The sequence below is a fragment of the Herpailurus yagouaroundi genome, unplaced genomic scaffold (assembly GCF_014898765.1).
Source record: "Herpailurus yagouaroundi ecotype Mexico unplaced genomic scaffold, PumYag 100, whole genome shotgun sequence".
In the NCBI taxonomy this organism is placed as follows: Eukaryota; Metazoa; Chordata; class Mammalia; order Carnivora; family Felidae; genus Herpailurus; species Herpailurus yagouaroundi.
In genome coordinates this window covers 62,938,236-62,960,495 of record NW_024412391.1, presented here as the reverse complement: position 1 = coordinate 62,960,495, position 22,260 = coordinate 62,938,236, and the positions used below count along the sequence as shown (strand labels likewise).

Sequence of the window (22,260 nt, the reverse complement as noted above, 5' to 3'; positions counted from 1 at the left end):
AATAATGTAATTTTAAAACTTTGGAGAATGTTATAAATCCAAAAAGAACTGTAATTAATAAATAATAATAATAGCACCATTTGTTAGAATGTGCCTGGTCTCTATAGGCACTATTTCACCTGATTTTCAAACACACCTATAAAAATGTTGCTAATAATATTAGCCCTAATTTTATTCATGGGATATGTAATTTTCCATGTTAAGTAACTTCTCCATGGTCTTATTAAATGGTGAAATTAGAATTTAATTCTGGCAGATTCCAGAAACTATGCTCTTAACTACATATTTTCTTCACAAACATTGGAGCTACTGCTCAAAAGGCTCAGCTATGTTGTTTTGCAAACACAGAATGCCACATAAAAACCTTTTTTTGGGGGGGGTGCCTGGGTGGCTTAGTCGGTTAAGCAACCATCTCTTGATTTCAGCTCAGGTCATGATCTCATGGTTTGTGAGTCCGAGCCCCGCATCGGACTCAGGGCTGACAGTGTGGAGCCTGTCTGGGATTCTCTCCCTCTCTCAAAATAAATAAATAAACATTAAAAAAAATTTTTTTTTAAATAACTTATAAAAAGATTATTTTTTTAATGCTGGTGCGAACATGATTAACTATTTTCTATGACTGTTTTCAGGTATGTTATTCATCACATAATTTACAAAATAACATTTATATTAATTCTAATGCTACAATTCTCAAAAAGTTCATTGTTTGTTACTTAGGAGTCATAGTAACAAATATATTTTTGCTTGCTACCCTTTCTATATTTTAATTAATTTGATGGTATTCATCAAATGGGGCAGAGAGAGAATGAGACACAGATTCTGAAGTAGGCTCCAGGCTCTGAGCTGTTAGCACAGAGCCCGACATGGGGCTCGAACGCACTAATTGTGGGATTATGACCTTAGCCAAAGTCAGATGCTTAACTGACTGAGCCATCCAGGTGGCGTTAAACCAACAGTGAATTAAATAAGGTTTCACAATTAGTATTATTTTGAAGGAAAAATTAATCTTCATTATATTATGAAGTTATATAAAATTATCTCATATTGTAAAAGCTTTCTTGAGAACTCTTTCTAAATACCATATTTCATTCTCTTCTACAACATATGTATAGTCTTCTAAAGATCAATATGCTACATAAGAATCGAAGTCTTAATACGGAAAATCATAACTGTACAGCTATAATTATTTCTACACGAATACAGGTAGGTCATTTGTCAGAAGCACAAAACTCAACATTGGAAAACTAGAAACAAGCTTTTTTTTTTTAATTCAAAAATGAATTATTTCCTTCTGTGATTAAATTTTTAATCTTAAAACAGGAAATATCCCTACAACAGCCAATTTATCACATTTACAGACCATTTTGAATAATGTTAATAATATTTGATCATAGACCTTGTGAGTCATATACACTGAACAAAAAGGAAAATTTAGTAAATTACCCACTTGTTTCCCACTGAGAACATACCAGGCTTGGGGTAAGGTGGAAATTCCCCCTTAAAATACTCTCTTTCCAAAACATGAACAAAGAGGACACCTGCAGATGGGTACACATTCCGATCAGAGTGCACCTTCGAGAAAATAGTGTACACTGAAAACAAAGGAAAGATAAGAGATCGAAAGACAGATAATGAGAAACGCTCATAGTTTGCTTACACTGCAAAGAAGGGTTTTGCTTCTTTAGAAATTTCTGGGAGAACCGAAGCAGCATGCAAGATATTGTTAAGAAGTTTGTTTTAAAGGGAAGTGACTTCAGGACAAAACATGAAACAACTCTTTCAACATGGTGCGTTTAGACACTCTCAAATATTATGTAAACAAAAGTAGGCACATTTAATTATTAAAGCTGTTATTAAATAAGAAGACATTCATAATATTTTTTTGGTAATTTCTTTTTATGGAAATTATTACCAACAAAATATATGAGAACTGACCCACCACATAATTATGATTACAGTTTCTTTTTTCTTTTTTCTTTTTTGAAAGTGAAGTATAAAGAGTAATTTTTAAGTGGTAAAAATCTAAACCATATTAACTATTTGCCAGACAAAGCGTAGCAGACTATATAATATCAAATGTATATAATAGGTGACTTTCATATACGCTTATAAAAATGCATTGGATACTTTTTCCTCGTATTTATCCTAGAAATGATTTCCTCCATTTTACCTGATCTTGACTTTTAATAATTCTATTAATCTATTCTAGTATGCTACATCCTAAATAAACATAACAATCACATAATAAAATTCAGCGCAAATAATTTCTTTCAATGAAATGGGGCAGATTTCATGAGTTACCGATTACTTATGTGATGTGAGTACATTAAAATGGCTAAATTGGGGCGCCTGGGTGGCGCAGTCGGTTAAGCGTCCGGCTTCAGCCAGGTCACGATCTCGCCGTCCGTGAGTTCGAGCCCCGCGTCAGGCTCTGGGCTGATGGCTCGGAGCCTGGAGCCTGTTTCCGATTCTGTGTCTCCCTCTCTCTCTGCCCCTCCCCCGTTCATGCTCTGTCTCTCTCTGTCCCAAAAATAAATAAAAACGTTGAAAAAAAATTTAAAAAAAATGGCTAAATTGGTTTAATTAGTTCCCACCTATTCTTTTTCCTGTGATATCATCATTTCCACCAACACATTACTGCCATTACACTTGTCACCTCTACAATCTCTTTTAGTTTTTTATCTTCCTGATTGGCTAGTGGTGGCAATTTTTAAACAGATAAATACTATCAGGTCAGTTCTTTCTCTTAGTCACTGATGGATTTGTGAATGTAGTAATTAACCTTGAGAACCTCAAGACTACTTACCCTAGGCTCACAACTAAAAGCCCTAGATAGCAAAATCACTGACAGTAAATTTTTCAGCATAAAAATACAAACTCTCACAAAATGCTTCTTTATCTGTGAAAACTTGTCCCTGCAGTTCTATGGATGGCTGACAAAAATGGAGAACTGAATGAAAATATTGTAGCTTCATGTACCCATAGCTTTGCTACTAAAAACGCAACTTCAAAGGCTATATAACAGATGGAAGGAAGCTGCAAGTTATGTTTAAACTAGGTACGTAGAGAGACTCCTCCTTTCCTGACTTGATTTGCTAGTATTCATAAGTACTCTGCATGTGGCCCTTAGAATACCCAACTTCTTCCCCCCAAGAACAATTTACTCACCTGTGGAAATGGTCCTATTCCAAAAAAAAAAAAAAAAAAAAAAAAAAAAAAGAATGACCAAGTCACAGAAAAATAGAGAGGATGAGAATGTGAGATTTTTCATCAGTTGGATTCCACAGCCTCCCCTGAATGCCAGGGGCTGTGGAGAATGTGAAAATGGAGGAGGCCCAGTCCCTGCCTTCCATGAGTTCACCATTTGGTTTGGGAGACCAATGCCCACCTAATTAGGTATGTTCCCAGACGTATGGACTGCTCTGGCAATACATAGTAAGATGGTGAGGAGCAATGGAAGCTGGAAAAGATCTGGAAAAGATTTATGTAAGAAGCAGAGTTCCATGTGGCTCATAAAATACTAACAAGATTCTGAAACTCATAGATGGGGATTCGGGCATTTCCGTGGTGAAAACTTGTAAGATACAGTCATGGGATACTTCCAAGGAAAAACAAATTAAGTTGTGATCTTGAGATATATTTAAGGCAAAAGGAGAAAAACTAGGAAGAAGAGTCAAATTATGGAGATTTGTGAACCCCTACTGAGAAGTTACTTCATTCTGTATGTCAAGGTGGTTAAATTCTAGATCACAATCCTACCCTCAAAGCACAGGAGTACTTTAAATAATCTAAAGGAATCTCTCTAGAGTTTACGTAATTTATTCTTTCTAGAGATTAAAACACCTTGAAGTCCAGCACTGAATTTTACTTACCATTGTTATTTTCTTGGCACTTAGAAGGTGTCTGACATATTTGAATAATTTTATCAATGCCTGTTGAATGGATGAAAACCTTCTACTTAAAAAGCACTGTGGAGGTAAACACAGGTGTTATGTTTGTGGACTAAATGTATACATAATACTTAACTTAAATTTCAGCTTTTTAACGAATTAATTCTCACATGTGTGTAGCAGTTTATGGGTTATCATCCTCCATTTACATTATAAACTAAGAGTCTCCCTTGGTTTTTGCCGCCATCAGGTAATAAAAGCTAGCTTCTAAAGCCAAAAGAAAGGTTGTTCATATTAAACAATATTGAAATGATTCTATTTACTATATAGCCCTTGGCAAGGCCTGAAGGGGAACCATGAAGGGGTACCTGCCACTGCACATCACCTCACTACAAGGACTAGTATGGAACATCTCAGTTTCTGCTTTCATAAAAACCATTACTGTGATCTACAGAGCCAAACCACAATTTACCATGGCCCTCGTGGGTTTTAAGATGACATGCACATTTCTTTATTCACATGTACTCAATTGCCTTTCTGCAATGTGCTGAACTGCATACTTGCTGGTCAGTTACCTTGGCAACTCTGCAGTAAAGGCTGCTTCACTGTAAGTATAGTACGCCATTCACTCTGAGAAAAACATGATATGGATGTATGGCGCATTCATCATCTAGAAATGGAAAATGACTAAGCCACTATGTTTTGTTTGTGAAAATGATACTTCCTTTCTGCAGCATCAGTTTAAATTACGGGCACCCACACAACATTTTAGAGAAGGGCCCTTTACCCTTCCCTTTCCCATTTGTTACCTGCAAAACAAATCACTCTTCAACAGAGGCTATCTAGGCGGTATTTACACCTAGCTTCCTTTTGGAAACAACACGGGACACAGAATTCCAAGTTACAGGCTCTTGTTCTAAGCATGAGCTATATAAATAACGCTGATTTGGTCTGCACCGACACCAACAATGGCTGTGACTCAGTTAACACGTGTTGCATCCACATGTACCTATGCAGTACTCACAAACAGAAAGCCTGAAGTGTATTGCTTTCCTTAAAAACAAATCTTAAAAATCAAATTTAAACATTCTAAGAATCCACAGTACTAAAATCTAATGATCTCTGAAATATACATGTGTACAGTGTCATGCTAATCAAACTGAGGTCACAGGCTCTGGTCTCTCTGTGTATCACATGGTTTTGCAATTGTCTACGGCTGCAAATCCATTACCTCTGCAAACACATGCCACTGGAAACAAATGAAACTGAAAACCAGTGTGTGGCTAAATCCCGTGCAAATCCATCACCATTAATGGGAAGAACAATTAAACCAAAAATTCAACCCACAGGGGGTCAAAAACAGCATCTTCAAACAGCAAGGGTAGCTAGATTTGCAAAGATTAAAAACTGAGGACAGTCACAGAGAGCAGATTTTTTTTTAGGAAAAATTACATATCTAAGAAGAGCAAAAGGGTGTGTGGGCAAGGGGCCAGGGTCCCTAAACTCAGTTCAATGTTCTTCATTACCATGCTACCGAAAACTTTACAAAACTGTTCTCTGTACATTTTAGTCATAAGCTACAGAAAACTACAGATCATGTCAACAATCATGTGACAGCAGAGAGCCAAGAATCAAGTAACAGACGGTGATGGCAGTAACAATAAAGTGGGGCCTCATGCTAGCTAAATAGCATCCTGTCTTCCTTTATTAATAGTCCATTTGAAATTTCTCCCTAAGGGAGCCACATCGTGATGAGGGTGTGCATTTGAGTGCTTATGTACAATTACTTAAAAACAAAAGCAAATTTGGATGTATTTAGTAAACATGAAATTTTGAAAGGATTATGGTGGTGCATTGCTAGAATTTATAGCATATAACTTCACAATTATCACAAGGATTATTTTTAATGGCGTATGCGTGTGTACAGGCACGTACAAAGTCCCTTCTCTACAAAAAAGTCCAAAGAACACTTACCAGACCTTTTTCTGCATCACCAAGAACAAGTGCACGGTTATAAAATAAACTAGCTGCTGAGTGTGAGACCCTGCAAGTCCCAGCGAGATTTAAATCTGAAAGCTGTCTCTCCACTGAAATCTCTGAGAAGAAAGTCATAAAGTATTGTCAGTATTCATGTCCAGGTGGCCTCTGTTAGGCACCTATTTTGTGTATATCTCTCTCATAGATGCTTTATCAACAAATTAATCATTCTAAAGGGTCCACTTATATCATCACTTTTTAACTTTTAAGGTTTAATAAGACACAGTAAATTCTCACTTTACCAGGAGACCCAAGGAAGGAAACAGTTCAGAGAGCTGAGTTTTCTAAAGGATGGAGTCCATCCTTTTTCATGATGGTACAGCATCATCATTTGGCACATCAATTACTGCACTCTGCTCTATTATACAATGACGTCCTTATGGACCGTTTGGTTGCCTTGTCATTTACTGATCACACACCTCCGCTAGTGGGTCCCCGTCTGCTAATGCTTTTTAAGGTTGTGTGTTTTATAGATTTTCTGTTTTCTCATCTGCAGACAAGTTGTCAGCTGTCATTTCTCATTGCTATCAGTATGTTTCCTATAGCAGCTTCTCTATCCCTTCTAATTTGCTGCTATTAATCTGCTGCATGCACGTTTAGAAACCAGACTACCAAATGAGGTGGCGTTGTGTGTTAAAGTAAGAACAAATTTGTTCTGTCTTAACGCACGCGGGGCTCTGCTAGATGTGAAAAACAGGAGCCTGCATTTGCCGCATCGATTTTGGCCACCTTTTGTGGCAGATTTCCTGGTCCTTAGTTGATGCGGTATACTTCTGAATAGATGATCTTACTATAATTGGGACACAGCCATTATTTGAGATGGCAGCGTAAATTCCATGTATTAAATGCATTCAGAAATAAATAAGTGTACCATAGAAAGTCTTAATTCAACCCATACATTATGTAAACACGAACTGTCAAATCAAAATGAATGGATTTAATGTGTTGTATAAAATAATTTCTTACATATCTGCTGTGTGGGAAATATACTGCATAATTTAAACAAAGAGATCTATTGATTAAGTGATCTATTACCTTCAGCAATAGCTAAATCAGCCTAAGAATATTATAACGCACTATAATTAATAAGTAATTTATTATTAAGAAATTAAAGTCTACTTCTAAAAGCATTTCAATTTTGTTAATTTGCCTCTCATGTTCAGAGAGTTTTAAGACATAAGCTGTTCAATGGGAAGCATGACAAGAGTGCTTTAACTGAGTGAAAATTACTTAAATAAGATGGTGCATATTTCTCAACTGTTCATAGCACTGCCTGAAAAAAACTGAGAGTAAAAATGATGAAGAAGACTTTTAAGTACGTTTAAGATGAATGGTAATACTGAACAGCCATTTATCTGGCACAGCTTTGAAAATAAACTTTTGCCTAAGCAATGAGACATTCCGATTCCTCAAAATCCTCTTTACCTTAAATCCTTATGCTAATCCTAATGTTAGGATCCAGGATATCATTTTAAAAGAAAGTTACGTAAAAAATACAGTTGCTACACTTATTATATGGCCATCCCTGGTAATTAAAACTTATAAGTACTGTCAGGAAAAAAAAATTAAGTTTGGTCTTATACTTTATGGCTTTACCAGCTAAAAGGCTTGGAGCCCCTGAACACACAGCACCACAAGAAGCTGCTACCAATGAATCGGGATGGATTCTAAGAGATGAAACTCATTTGCTGTCTCTGCCTCAAGAGAACTCATTTCAGGGTTTCAGAGTCCAATATATTTATTGTTTCCTTCCCAGTTTATTTTTTTAATGTATTATTTCTATAGCCAAATTGAAATTTAATTACTAACCTAGATAATTGCTGTAGAAAACTATTCTGAGGAACATCAGTATCCAGCTAGGTACACGACCTTTCTGTGGGGTTTCTTTTCCCCCTCTCGCTAAGATTTACCTTATATTTGATCAATCCAGGTTTATAAATCCTGGCTTGGAATCAAAAGTTTTTCTCAGCAGTCTGCCCTTCACCTTTGAGTTTACTCAACATCAAAGTACTGCAGGCCATTCATTTGGCGGTGGTCAGCTACTGTTTTTATTTCAGTCACAGACCATGCCTAGGCTGTAGAATTCATCACAGGTAAGGCATTAAATTGCTTTTTTAACTTCATTCCTTTAAGAGATAAGGCCACTTTTCTTTACATGAAGTAGAAGAGAAACACTGCATCTTTTTCTACAAAAAGCAAAAGGTTTTTTTTTTTCCTCCTGACCAAAGCCACTTACCGAAACTATTTTTCTACACTGGAGTGAAACGTCTTGATTTTCCATATAATGATCACATGTTTTTGTTTTGTCCTGTTGTTTTTTTCTTAAATGTCAGTTGGAAAGTGGTTGCAAAACATTGTTAATTGGTGATCAATGAACTTAGTCTCGTGAACGCTGCTGTTGAGAAGGGCTTTAGATGTCATCCTGCCTGAGCATGCCAAATATATTTCTCTACTAAAGACAGATCATAGCATTACTTCCTACTTGGATATGGCCTCAGCATTCTTCTCAACCCAGAATTCCTGACAGACACTATCAATCGGAATTGGCATGCACTTGCCCCCCTGGAGAGTTCAGTCCTTCATTTTATAGATAACAAAATTGAACCCAGACAGACAAAATGATAGGTTCAAGCCTACAGGAGAAGTAAGAGGAAAGGCTGGGACTTGAACCCAGTAAGTCATGTATTTTGTTGATTTGGAAGCATAAGGTAATACATTTGGTGGTTGTCTGTACCTTGTATTATTACGATCTACTACAGCAAGCTAATTATGTTGCATAATGCCTGCACTTTCTTAATCTTTTGTTTGATGACAAACCAGAATTTGTCCGAGTTCATTCTTCTATTTTGTGAAGTTACCGTAATAACACTGCACAACGGGAAGAAGTGAGTTGACAGTCACAACTCCAAAAAAGAAACAGACCTGAAGATTCTTTTGTTTAAAGAAACACACTTGAAGTTTAAAAGGAGACATTTCAGCTGGCATTACCTGAGCTGAGAAGGAGAAACTCATATCCCTGATAGATGGTCTTTTGAAGTCCTGGAACTTTGTGACTCTTCCTCCTAAATTTGCCACCTTTCAGAGGCAAAGAAGAATATATATTTTCAGCCATAGGAGCACTTCCTGCTCCTCTCCAACCACAGAGGAAAAGAAGTCATCTAGAGAGATATTTCCATCTTCAAGGCATGCCAGTCCTTGACTGTCAGTAAGCTAAGGAGGAGCTCCTTTAAGACAGCAGAAGAGAATTCTAACGAATTATTCAGAGTACATATTACTTTATTCCCAAGAAGGTCAAATTAAAGTTTAAGTTTAATATTAAATAATTAGGAAATCAGTACATGATTATTTTGACTTTCTCTAAGGAGAAAGTTTGTTTCTTAGGGGAAAAAATAATAAAAGTTTATCAGTAAACCTAAGGCTCACCCATTTTGGAAAGTGAGTTGTGTTAAGAAAGAAATGAGAATTTGAAAACATTTATCTAAGTGAAATATATGAATGAGTAATGTGAAGGCTTATTCCTTTTTTATTTAAATTATTCTGGGATAAATTTTAAGTTCCTCTACCTCCACCCTAGGGGGAAAAAAAGGGAATCTATATTTAGAATGCTCTTTATGATTTTTGTAATTTGTGCCAAGATAGAATGATGCCAACTGTGTGACTCTGAGACTTCAAATTCCTCAAAATCCTATTTACAGAAGAGATACCATCCCACTGCTAAAATTTAGGACAGAGCATTATTTTAAAAGGTATAGAAAAAATATAATCACTAAACTTACTTTACTCTATAAATGCTCTTAGAATGTTTTGTGCTCTCTTGAAATTGTCAAAAAGAGATGATTGGAATTCACGGTCAAGAACATCTCAAAGAACATTTGATACCTGAGGTAGCATTTAAAACGGACTTGCTCTATGAACCACTAGAAACAATTCTCTTTGTACAGTTGATAAGGCATCATTCTCTGTATATTTTGATAATACAGAACTATAGTGATAGTATTTATTTTTTTTTAAAGTTTTTTTTTTCAACGTTTATTTATTTTTGGGACAGAGAGAGACAGAGCATGAACGGGAGAGGGGCAGAGAGAGAGGGAGACTCAGAATCGGAAACAGGCTCCAGGCTCTGAGCCATCAGCCCAGAGCCTGACGCGGGGCTCGAACTCACGGACCGTGAGATCGTGACCTGGCTGAAGTCGGACTCTTAACCGACTGCGCCACCCAGGCGCCCCTAGTGATAGTATTTAAATTGGATGAGAAGACCAGGAAGGGAAAAAAAAGCTAAAGGTTGAGTTCAAATAAACTGAGGATGTGGTATCTCAGTAGATTTAGGATGTATTGATCACTCCTATTTTGAGAACTGTAATTATCACTCAAGTTCTAAGGAGAAAATCAGTTTGGGATCCAATGAGAGCATGAAGTTTAAAAGAGGAGGAGACAAGTATCTCTTGAAGATTCTGGAGAATGCTACATGCAAAGATCTTGGAATCGCACATTTTACTAAGAAAGCACCACAGCAGGGGCACCTGGGTGGCTCAGTCGGTTGAGCGTCCGTCCAACTTTGGCTCAGGTCATGATCTCGTGGTTCGTGAGTTCGAGCCCCTCATTGGGCTCTGTGCTGACAGCTGGGAGCCTGGAGCCTGCTTCTGATTCTGTGCCTCCCTCGCTCTCTGCCCCTCCCCCACTCATGCTCCGTGTCTCTCTCTCTCTCTCTCTCTCTCTCTCTCTCTCTCTCAAAAATAAATAAACATTTGGGGCGTCTGGGTGGCGCAGTCGGTTAAGCGTCCGACTTCAGCCAGGTCACGATCTCGCGGTCCGGGAGTTCGAGCCCCGCGTCAGGCTCTGGGCTGATGGCTCAGAGCCTGGAGCCTGTTTCCGATTCTGTGTCTCCCTCTCTCTCTGCCCCTCCCCCGTTCATGCTCTGTCTCTCTCTGTCCCAAAAATAAATAAACGTTGAAAAAAAAAATTAAAAAAAAAAATAAATAAACATTAAAAAAAAAGAAAGAAAGAAAGCACCACAGCAGATAACTCATCGGGGCTCAACAGCTTATTGTGGAACACCTTTTTGGCAAATCAAGTAGGAAATGGAGGGACATGCTCAAAGATAACAGGAGTTCTAGAGATCAAAGTGAAAGAGAAGAAACTGAAGAAAAAAAGAATGGATGACTGCAAATTTAATGCAGAATGGTGTGAAGTCCAAAGGGAGAGTTTTTGGTGATCTCATGTGGGGCACCAGGAAGCAGAGCAAGTCCCAAGGCCTCGGGAGATGAAGAGATTTAGTACATTGCAGATGGCAACACCGAGAGTCATCTGGGGCCATAACTAGGAAGATCAGAAAACAGGAAGAGGGGATATGCCTAAGAAGCTGAGGGCCCTCAGCTTGAATAAGGAAGCATCCAGATACTGATGATCATCATGGGTAATTCCCTTGAAGAAACCAGGAGGAATCCCTTGAGAATATCTAAGGAAGGTGTGGGGAAAGGACTCTGAGATGATGGGCTTCGGTCCTGGAACAAATGCATTTTTTAGTGCTTTTTTAAACAAAGTTTTGTGATCTTCTCATGGGAAGTTATTGTTATAAAACTCTATGTTTTATTATGGATATTACCAATCAAAATTCCTTTAAAAATGCAAAGATATTTGCGGGTTTGTTTCAAAAACAGCAGAGTAGAAAATTGGAAGCCTCTGTCTTACTGTGAAACAGACCTGGAAGTGGATGATTCCAGCTAAGGGATAATTTGGCGCTAGCTGGAATAAAGCTAGTGACCTCTAATTTTAAAGCTGTATGAAGAGAGTGAGGTAAGCCAGGAATCGTTCCTACAAGGTACCCAGGATTTGTTATATGGCAGTAAAGCCATTTTTATCACATAAAATTACTTCTCTTCTAAACACATTTTTAAATTGCTATTTTTATAGACACTTTGGTTGCCCCAAAGTTACGGAAACCAGGCTACATGCAAACATCCAGGAGCACATATAGCCAAAATTGTGTATGTGCATATGTGTGGTTGGGGTGGCAGGTGGTGGGCAGAGATCTTAAAGGCAAATAATCAAGAAATGTTAAGTGAAAGCTTATGATGATAATCAGCATTTTGAAAACAACTCATCTTTTGGTTATTAAGTAAGTCTTTTTCTCCCTGATGAAATGCATTATTTCAAAGGTCCTGGCATATTGCTAATGGACACATTTATGATAGGGAAGAAAAAATTTAGGGAAAAAAAAATCATCCAAGGGTCAGGTCATCTTTCCAATAGAAAGTAAGTGCCATCTAATTATTTAATAGCAAAACATATCAATTTGGTTTTGCAACAACAAAAAAATCAGTCAAAAAACCATCCACAATTAGCCAAAATATTTTATGACCATTTTTCTAAGGTTGAATAAATACTGTTTTTAAAATGATTTATGTTAAATGTGCTTCTTAATGTTTTTCAATGTTGTAAATAAATTGTTATAATAACCACACTGGGACAATTTTTATAAGTGGCAAGGTAATGACTGGATAAGGGTCACAATAGGTTAAAAACAATAATTATTTTTAGTTAAAAAAAAAGGCAAACTACAGCAAAGGAAAAAAAATTTAGAAAATAATGGATTAAGAACATAGAGGATCAGAAGTTTTAGAAGATTAGGAAAACAAAATCTGATTTTTTTCAGACTGACTTACCAAAAAAAAAAAAAAAAAAAAAATCCACACATGACTAAAAAAGCAAATGGGATACTGGAAGCGAACATTTAATTGACCCCCCAAAGGGGATTTAGATTTACCACCTAAACTCACCATCTTTCTTCCCACCAGTCATTTTTCTGCTGAAAATATAATTGTTGGCCTGTTTGGTCTTCCAGTTAACTGTTCCATTTATGCCATCAGCACAGCTTAATAAAAAAGCTTTTCAGAATAAAACAAATGCACAAAAAATGAAATTAATGTCACATTAAAATGACTATCACAGATCAGCTACTATTAACTGGGATTAGATTCCTTTCAGCCCACTAGCTGTTTAATTCCATTTACTAAATATTTGTTGTGTGTCACTACAAGGAATATGTAAGGATATAAGGTAAACAAGATACAGGTTCTGCAACTCAACAAGTCCACAATCTTCAGGGATTGATCATTCATGTACACAAATATGAATGAAATATATATGCATATAATCATTACACATATACACAGTGGTAGAGAGAGAAGTACTACAAAACCCTCAGGGGGGAGCCATAATCCCTGGATAGGGATGTTGTGATAACTTTAAAGTATGTTTTACATTTTACAGTTGAGGGGGCGTCTGGATGGCTCAGTCAGTTAAGCGTCCCACCCTTGGTGTCAGCTCAGGTCATGATCTCACGGTTTTGTGGGTTCAAGCCCCACACTGGGCCTGTGCAGCTGCCAGCACAGAGCCTGCCTGGGATTCTCTCTCTCCCTCTTTCTCTGCTCCTCCCCCACTCACACTGCAAAAGCTCTCTCTCTCAAAATAAATAAACATTAAAAAAAAAAAAGAAATTTTACAGTTGAGTTTTTTGGAAACATTACATTGGCAGAAATGAGCAGAATTGGGATTAGGGGCTAATAAATAGGAGGCTATCTCTGGAGTGCAGGATAGCAGTGAGCCCATAAATCAGTGGTTGAAGCAAAAGGAAAATAAAGCTGGGGCCAGTTACATGACATCATGCAGATAATACTGACAAAGTTTTCAAATTGCCGCATGTGGGTTAGTTAAAAGGGGAGTCAAAGATGGTTTTGACTTTTTGAACCAGAATGACACAAAATAGTGATACATTAGGAATCCCCCCAAAAGGAGTCAGTTTTAGGAGGAAGATGATAAATTTAATTTGAGATATATTAAGTCCGGGGTATCACTTGGAATATCCAGGTGAAACCGTCTAAGAGAAAGATCGAAATAGAACTCTGGTTCATAAGAGAACTTAATGGGGTTTCAGATACAGATTGGAAATTCATCCCCAGAGGAATGATTATTGAAGCCAAAACCCCAGCATAATTCTTTAAAGAGACCATGCTCCCAGGTCACATGCACTAGGCACCCTCATATATCAGGTGATCTGGAGAAGACACACCTTCGTGTTCTTGAGCCATTCATCTATTCTATTTCCCATCATCGAACCACCACTCTTACTGCTTACTCCCTCATTTTTCATCCTTACCTTTTTTTTAAATTTTTTTAACGTTTATTTATTTTTGAGACAGGGAGAGACAGCATGAACGGGGGAGGGTCAGAGCAAGAGGGAGACACAGAATCTGAAACAGGCTTCAGGCTGTGAGCTGTCAGCACAGAGCCTGACGCGAGGCTCGAACTCACGGACCGCGAGATCATGACCTGAGCCGAAGTCGGATGCTTAACCGACTGAGCCACCCAGGCGCCCCTCATCCTTACCTTTTAGACATGATATTCGGGTATGATTTTCCTAACTACAACATTGGGTCTCCAACACATTCTCCCTTCCTCTCACCATCTCAGGTAGGTTCCCTCTGGGTTCAGCTCAGTCCAGGAATCCCCCAGGGTATACCCTACAATTTTGTCCTAGCTTCTGGAGCTGAAATATAGCAAGAAGGAACGCACAAAGAAGTGGCAGGGACAGCAAAGGCAGAAGAACGTGGTAATAAATACATTTATATAGCAAGCACAGAGGATGATTCAGCAAAGAGCAGCAGAGGCAGAGAGGCTGGACAACTGAGCCTGAAGTGTCACATATGTCAACACAAGAGATATCAAGGAGACTGGAATCAACATCCTCACATACCGCAAAAAGGTCAAAGAGAATGAGAGTTTAGAAAAGACTGCTAGCCTGTGTAAAATGAGAAGTTACCGGGGACTCCTTGAAAGTGGAGTTGCAACAAAGTGACAAGAATAGAAACCAAACCGCAAAAGGTCAAGATATAGATGCAGCAAATATAGTTAATCTTAAGAACATTGGCAGGGATAGGGGAGCAAAGAGATTAAATGATATGATAGGTAGACGGCGACATAGCAAGGCGGAGAGAGGGCAGGTCATCTGAGTGTGGGAAAACAGATTTTGTTCAGCTCGGGAAAAGACGCAAGGAGACAGGCAGACTAAGGATAAAGAAAGGGAGCAAACCTGATGAGACACAATGCAAGAGAAACTAGAATGGGCGAAACCAGCATTTACAAGTAAAGAAAATACCTCACGAATCAGAAACTAAGGACAAGTGAAGATAAAAACATCAGCAGGAGTACAGGAAGCTTCATGGTGAAAGGGGTTCCTCACCCTAAGAGATGAAATGTGTATTTCCTTTTTAAACTGAATTTTGAATAAAATTCTGAACTTTAATTAAATGATGAGAAATACTGAGTTCCCTTCCAAAATGGAAAAAAAGAATACAATTCAACACCCAAGTTATTAAAAACTAACAAAGAGGCAAACAAAACCTCAGGTGAACATTTCAGTGATGCCTGCAGGTGGAAATCAAAGGCCCTAGCACCCCAAGCAAATAAATGACTTGATGGGTATTTAATTTTTAAAATATGCAAACTTAAGTGTACTAATTTTATATCTACTGAAAGACCAATCTTCTGGATGATCCTTCTAAGAAATGGTTGATTTGCTTAATAACTGAAGTTATGTCCTTTTATTTATTTTTATTTTTTTTTTAGGCAGGCTTCACACCCAGCACAGAGCCCAATGCGGGGCTTGAACTCATGACCCTGAGCTCAAGATCTGAGCTGAGATCAAGAGTCAGACCCTTACCTGACCCTGCCACCCAGGAGTCCCAAATTGTTTCCTTTTAAATCTAGGTGAAAAACACAGTCGTTACTCCCTAAATAATTTAAGCTAAAATAGGATCAGAAATGTCCATGGCCTCTTGTGGCCAAATATCTCCCCCACCCCCACTGCATTCTCTTGATCACTGGGTTCCAAAGACTACATTCTGGTCACAGAAGAATCATTTGGGCAACTCTCTAAAAATACATATTCATACCCCAAAAATTCGTAACAAAAAAATGTTTTAAGCACATATTCATAACTCCAACGTGGAGAGTGTAGGTACGTGGGTTACACAGTTTTATCAGGTAATTCTCATACACAATATGAACTCTAGAAGACTGAGAGAAGACCTACAAAACCCAAGGGTATATAGGATATTCACTGAGTCACATCATATGTGCCAAGTGTAAGGCTGACCATAGAACTGAAAACTTTATCCACTCCTACCTCCACTTTCCCATGGATTGGAGAGTTACAATAAAGATAAAGAACAGTTTGGAGTGACTGGGTCAGTTAAGCGTCTGACTTCACCTCAGGTCATGATCTCACGGTTGCTGAGTGTGAGGGCTGTCTGCTGTCAGTGCTGAGCCTGCTTTGGATGCTCTGTCCCTCTCCCTCTCTGCCCCTCCCCTGCTCACTCATGCTCTCTCTCTCAAAAATAAATTAGCATTAAAATTTTTTTTTTAAAAAAAAGAATGGTTTGAATATCCAGACAGCACCCCTTTTGTTCCCTCTTTATTCTAGCCCAGTAGTTCTCAGACTATGTATGCATAAGAACTGTTGTTCAGTAAGGGAAGGGAAACAAAAATAACATAAAAACAGGGAGGGGGACAAAACATGAAAGACTCTTAAATATAGAGAACAAACAGTTACTGGAGGGGTTCTAGGAGAGGGGATGGGCTAAATGGGTAAGGGGCATTAAGGAATCTACTTCTGAAATCATTGTTGGATTATATGCTAACTACCTTGGATGTAAGTTAAAAAAATTTAAATAAAAATACAAAAAAAAAAAAGAATTATTCAGGGTTATACACACAAAACTACATATATTGTACTTTATGGGTGATTGAAAGAATTTACTAAGATAACTTAAATCTGTGGGATTTTTTTTTTTCTTCCACTCTGTCACGTCCTTGCCAGGTGAACAAATTATCATTGCTCATACGTTCTAGGTCCTATATAAGGGTAGTCCAGTTGGCTTTTACAAGATTCAAAAGACAAATTTGATTGATGCCTCAGTCATTAAAAAATAGAAGCAGTGTAAGAGTTTAAACACATTCCACCAGCATCATTCTATTTTAAAGCCAGCATTGCTTTGAGCATATTCATTTTTTTTTAAAAGTTCAGAGTAATCCATTTAAAGTTCCACTCTGACCACAGAAGACAGTAGTCCAATAAATCTAAATAAAAAGACAACTTTTATATGACTCTACTCGCCAGACAGTGTCACTAAAGGCAAGACACAACGCCACGGATGGTGTGCCTGCTTCCACATTCAAGTCTCACACCTTGAGGAAGAAATCTCAATAACATGGAAATAACTATTTGTTTTTAATTGTGTGTCCAAGACCATGGATCCAGTTGACTAACTTCTTGTATAGAAAATTACTATAATCTGTGCAATGACAAATGCAGATATTCGCTGAAAAAAGCTACCATTTTAAAGTTTGATTTTTGTTAGAAAAGGACCAAAGCATTTATTTTTCTGTGAGAACAAATTTCCTTAGTTAGCATGGGAAAACACAACTCAATTTAAGAATATTTACTCTATACATAACTTATCAAGATTAAATCTAATATGCAAAAAAATTTCAACCTGTATGGACCGGTTCTTGGACTCTTTCCAAAGATAACAGACCATCCTCAGAAATCTTGAAAGAAACTCCACTGTGCTCACTGGGTTCATGATAATCTCTGCAACAATTGTACCTGGATGTGAGTTTTGCTCTGATGCATAAACACAATAGCAAAGAATAACATGCTTACTGCGTTTACACTGCCCAAACTAAGAAGACATTCACATGATTAGCTGGCATACACAATTTAACCAATTCCTCAACAGCTCTCTCTCAAAAATCATCAGTCTGAATTAATCCAAAGGTGGCTGGCATGCCCTTAAATTCCCTTGAAACTATATAATACTTAAAGTTTGTCTTAAGATCCCATGATTTATTCTGAGTCTTGTAGCACCGTGACTGACTACATTTCATCTGGCCTGGAGCAAGCACTCTCCAACGAGACATTACTCTTTCCCAAACCTGAATAATTTGCAGACTTGAGGAGGTGGGGTTTGTTATTTAATAAAAGCAATTGAAGAGCTGTGAATGGTGACTGATTGCTGATGAGCTAATCAGAATGTCAAGGGAAAGAAATAATAAATAACGATTTACTCTGCCATTGCTGTCCAAGTAAATAGCAGGGAATGCCAAATGAAATTTAATCTGATTAACACACTCACCTTAGAACCAAACTGTCATGTCTTTCTCTGTCCACTGTCTCCTCTGTCTCTTTTCATATTTCACTTGAAGGGGGCACAGACTTTGTTTTCATAAACTAGATAGATAGCTCATGTCCCTGACATCTGTCTGCTTTCCCCACGTCGCTATGCTGCTTCCTGGCCCTCTATATCTTTTCTTCCCTTCCTTTATGCAACATCCTTAATACTTTTAAAATTGTCTCTTATATTAAGATGTTTTCATATTCTTCTCTCTAGAAATGTGCATTGACATTATCATTAGCTACTGCGTTTTGAATAATAAGTGAGAGGCACTACACTAAGAGTTCATACATATTAACTGATAATTATTACATTATCAACTATGGGAAGTAGGTATTATTAGTTCCATTCTTCACTGAGGATAAAAAGACTTGGGAAATTATGGAACATACCCTGGATCATAAGTTTACTAAGTGGCAGAGTTGGACTTTGAACTTATTTCTTGGCTTACTGCAAAGTCCGTATCATCTACTCCATCAATACTAACCCCAAATGGTTAAATGGAAAAGCAATTTATAAACTACATACTTTTAAATGTATTTTGAAATATTATTATTAGTACATCATCTTCAACTTATTTTTCTTTCTAGAAAAAGTAAGTTTCCCTTGACTGCTGGATTAGAAATAACTAGCAATGAGGCAATGCCCATAAAAATTAATTCCATGCATTATGTGCATGATTGCACACATGGGCATGCACGCACACACACACACACACACACGATTCATCAAAAGAGGAAAATTAAAAAGTTGGAAACTATGGGGGAAAAAGACTTTGCTGAGAAGGACTATCCACTCCAACCTCAGGAAAAGATCCTCTAAAGAGAAGTGTAACAGCAGGATTTTAAACCTAGGAATGCCAAGATAAGAAGCCTCCAAACTTTGTTAAAATAGGAGTCCAGCAGGGCAAAACATAAGTAATTATTAAATATGTTTGAAAATTATTTGAATTTTATAATTTTAGCATAAGCAAGGTAAGATACTAGTCTTTGGAGTAAAATAAAGTTGGAATACAGAAAGGTAGTGTTTTGTATCAGAGTCTCTGAAGATAAGAGTGGGTTGAAATCCCAGTTTTTGTCCACTGAGCAAGTTATGCAATATCTCTGTACCTCAGTCTCCTCATCTGGTAGGGACAGTATAGTGCCCGCTTCATAAGGATGTTGTTAGTATTAAACAATACATTTAAAACCCTCAAAAGAGTGCTGTGCACATAATGATGTTCTCAGAAAAATGTGAGCTATTATTACATTTAATCTTCAACTAATATGCAGGAAATCTTATTTTTTTTTAATTTGTTTAAAGTTTATTTTTGAGAGAGAGAGTGAGAGACAGAGCAGGAGTCGGGGAGGGGCAGAGAGAGAGGGAGACACAGGATCCAAAGCAGGCTCCAGGCTCTGAGCTCAGCACAGAGCCTGACGCAGGGCTCAAACTCACAGCTGTGAGATCATGACCTGAGCGGAAGTCAGTGCTCAACCGACTGAGCCACCTAGGCGCAGTGAAGGAAATTTTGGATTCCTTTAAACGTGATTTCTTAAAAAGTAGACACTTAAATGAAAAAAAAAATGTGACAATTGGCATTACAGACTTAAGCTTCTCTTTTTTGTTCTCATGGTCATAAGACACATGAAAAGTGATATTTCTATAGCTGCATGTAGTAAATGCTGGAGGCTGCTGATGAGGAGAGCCAACAGCCCAGGGGCTCCAATGACCCCCCAACTCCACGTGGCCTCCCAGAGGACTAAGATGATGGCATTGGCCATGGTATGATGGACGAGAGCTGTAGCCTAATCCTTCAGAGGAAAGCCAGATGTAATTAGAAGCGACTTCTACTGATACGTGCTAGCTCTGACTCTCATAAACTCTTAGGTGTTTTGTTTTGTTTTGTTTTGTTTTTCTGAGCAAATAATACAACAGAAGCAAAATCTGCACAGGCACAAGAATCAACTTTGCATCATACATATCAAAATTGGGGCGAAAATTAAATACCCAATAAAAGAAGTGTTGATTTGATAGAATAATGGAGAAGGGACAGTTGTCCACTTCTCTTAGTAGTTTTACTCCTTTGCTCAAATAGCCTGACCAAAGCACATACTGGGTTTCCACTGCCCGGAAACAGGACTATCTGTGTTCCATCTCAGAAACGTTAGATGGATAAGGAGCACCAGTGGGACCCTTAACAAAAGGGATGCATAATAAATGCACTAGTTATATGCACCATTATAATTTAATGTCCTGATCTACAAAATGTTGGATTATTTTGAAATTAATAAAATTAGCGAAAGGCAGAATACAAAATAGTATGTAGGCTATGTGAAATCTAGTGTAATAGTGCAATCTAGTGGAAAAGGATTAAAAGGCAGAGTGTAAGAGCTACCAGGTTAGGGAAGTCAAACTGTCAGGAAAATGCTGTTAAAAACACAAAAAGTACAATGCTTACAAGATTTTCCAATTAAGAAACCTCTGAAAGAGAAAGACTCTCGTATCAGTTGTTTACTTGGAACTGTCATTACTTTTCTTTATTGTACAAGCCCTGTATCCCCATTGCAACGTATTCAAATAGTATAACCAGGAGGGTATAAAAAATCAAAATCCCCTCTCCCCTATCTGTGGCCTCCCTCCAGTGCCTAGGGCATCCATTCCCAAAGGGCTTTACACCTTTTCACATCTATGCATATACAGACGTACGTCTGCGCACATACACACATGCATATACACACTGTACTCTTTTTCACATAATGTGATCACACTGTCTTCCTTTAGCATAGATCTTGAATGTGTTTACGTGACATCACATCTGAAGGCTGCATAGATAGCTTTATGCCGGTGCGGCTCAGTCATAATTTACGCATCAGCACCTCGCACTCAGCCGTCCAAACTAGAACTCCTGATCTTTCCTTTAAAGCCTGGGCCTCTTACCGTGTTCCTCATCCCATGAATGGCACCCCCATTCATCCTCCTAAATATGACAGAAATCTAGAAATCGTCCCTGACATCTCCTCCTGCTGATCCCCGCGGCCAATTCAATCCACAACCCACTCCCGTTGCTATTTACTCCTCAAAGTGTCCCTCCCAGCTTCATCCCCCATAGCCACACCAGCTCAGGAGGTCTCTAACTCCAGCCTGGATTACAAAAGTAGCCTTGGAAGGAGTGTGCTGCAAGCCGTTCTGACCCCTCCAACCCCTTCTTCACAAAGCAGCCAAAATGCTCTTTGTGAAATGCAAATCTGATCGTGTCCTGCTTAAACCCCTCCGAAGACTTCCCCTAGGTTTTAGGCTGAAGATTACACTCTTAAATGCGGTCTAACAGGTCCTGCAAACTCTGCTCCTTGACCTGCTAGCTAGCCTCCTTTTGCGTTGGGCTCCCTCTTCTCTGTCAGCTCCAACTCCTCTGGACTTCTTCCAGCACCTTTTATTTGCCAAGTCGACCTGCCCCAGGGCCTCTACAGAGCTCTTCTTTTACCTCAAATACACCTTTCCTCTTCACCTCACTAACATTTACTCACCCTTCAGATCTGAATACTTCCTCAGAGAAGCCTTCCTTAATCCCCCTGCCTGGCTAAATCCGTTACTTAGAAATTCTAGTAGTGTTTGTAGCACTTATCACAGATCGAAGGGCACATTTATATGTGTGATTATTTGATTTATCTCTGTCAGCCCCACTAGTGTAAAAGATCCTTAATGGTTGGGACCCTATAATCCCCAGCATCTCAGAGGGGACTCAAAACCAGTTGACACCCCCAGAAAATAAATAAATAAAAGAATTTTTAGTAAAGATGACCACTCCTTTTTCTAATTTTTCATTATTGCTATCAACCCTACAATCAACATCCTTATACTTTTACTTTTGAGCACTTTCACAAGTGTACCTATAAGCTAAACTCTTAGAAGTAAAACGGCCAGATAAAAAATAACCTTTCAGATTTTGATAAGCACATGTAGCAACCTGTTCTGTTTCCACTTCTGCAGTACCGGCCTTTGATTAGAATCAACTCTATAGCTAGAGAAAATGACAAATGTTAAAGGTGCTACACTGATTAACTAATTCATAAGAGAGAAAAACCAGCATCATTTAACCACATATCTTACCAATTTGCTAAGGA

The 22,260-nt window shown here is 38.1% G+C and overlaps 1 protein-coding gene across 12 annotated transcripts in view; it reads right to left on the bottom strand.

Annotated features, from left to right (window-relative positions):
- Nucleotides 1–22,260, bottom strand: part of SGCE (sarcoglycan epsilon) — a 70,253-nt gene that overhangs the window by 40,170 nt on the left and 7,823 nt on the right. For 6 of the 12 annotated variants that reach the window (XM_040472649.1, XM_040472640.1, XM_040472639.1 and 3 more), the window contains exons 2-3: nt 12,704–12,811; nt 1,470–1,592 (exon numbers count right to left, since the gene is read on the bottom strand). The exons of 3 other annotated variants lie outside the window; for them this stretch is intronic. In XM_040472649.1, the coding sequence (XP_040328583.1) occupies nt 1,470–1,592; nt 12,704–12,811 (231 nt within the window). The remainder of the gene's footprint in view (nt 1–1,469; nt 1,593–12,703; nt 12,812–22,260) is intronic. 3 more of the 12 variants (XM_040472645.1, XM_040472644.1, XM_040472646.1) reach the window with 1 other exon arrangement.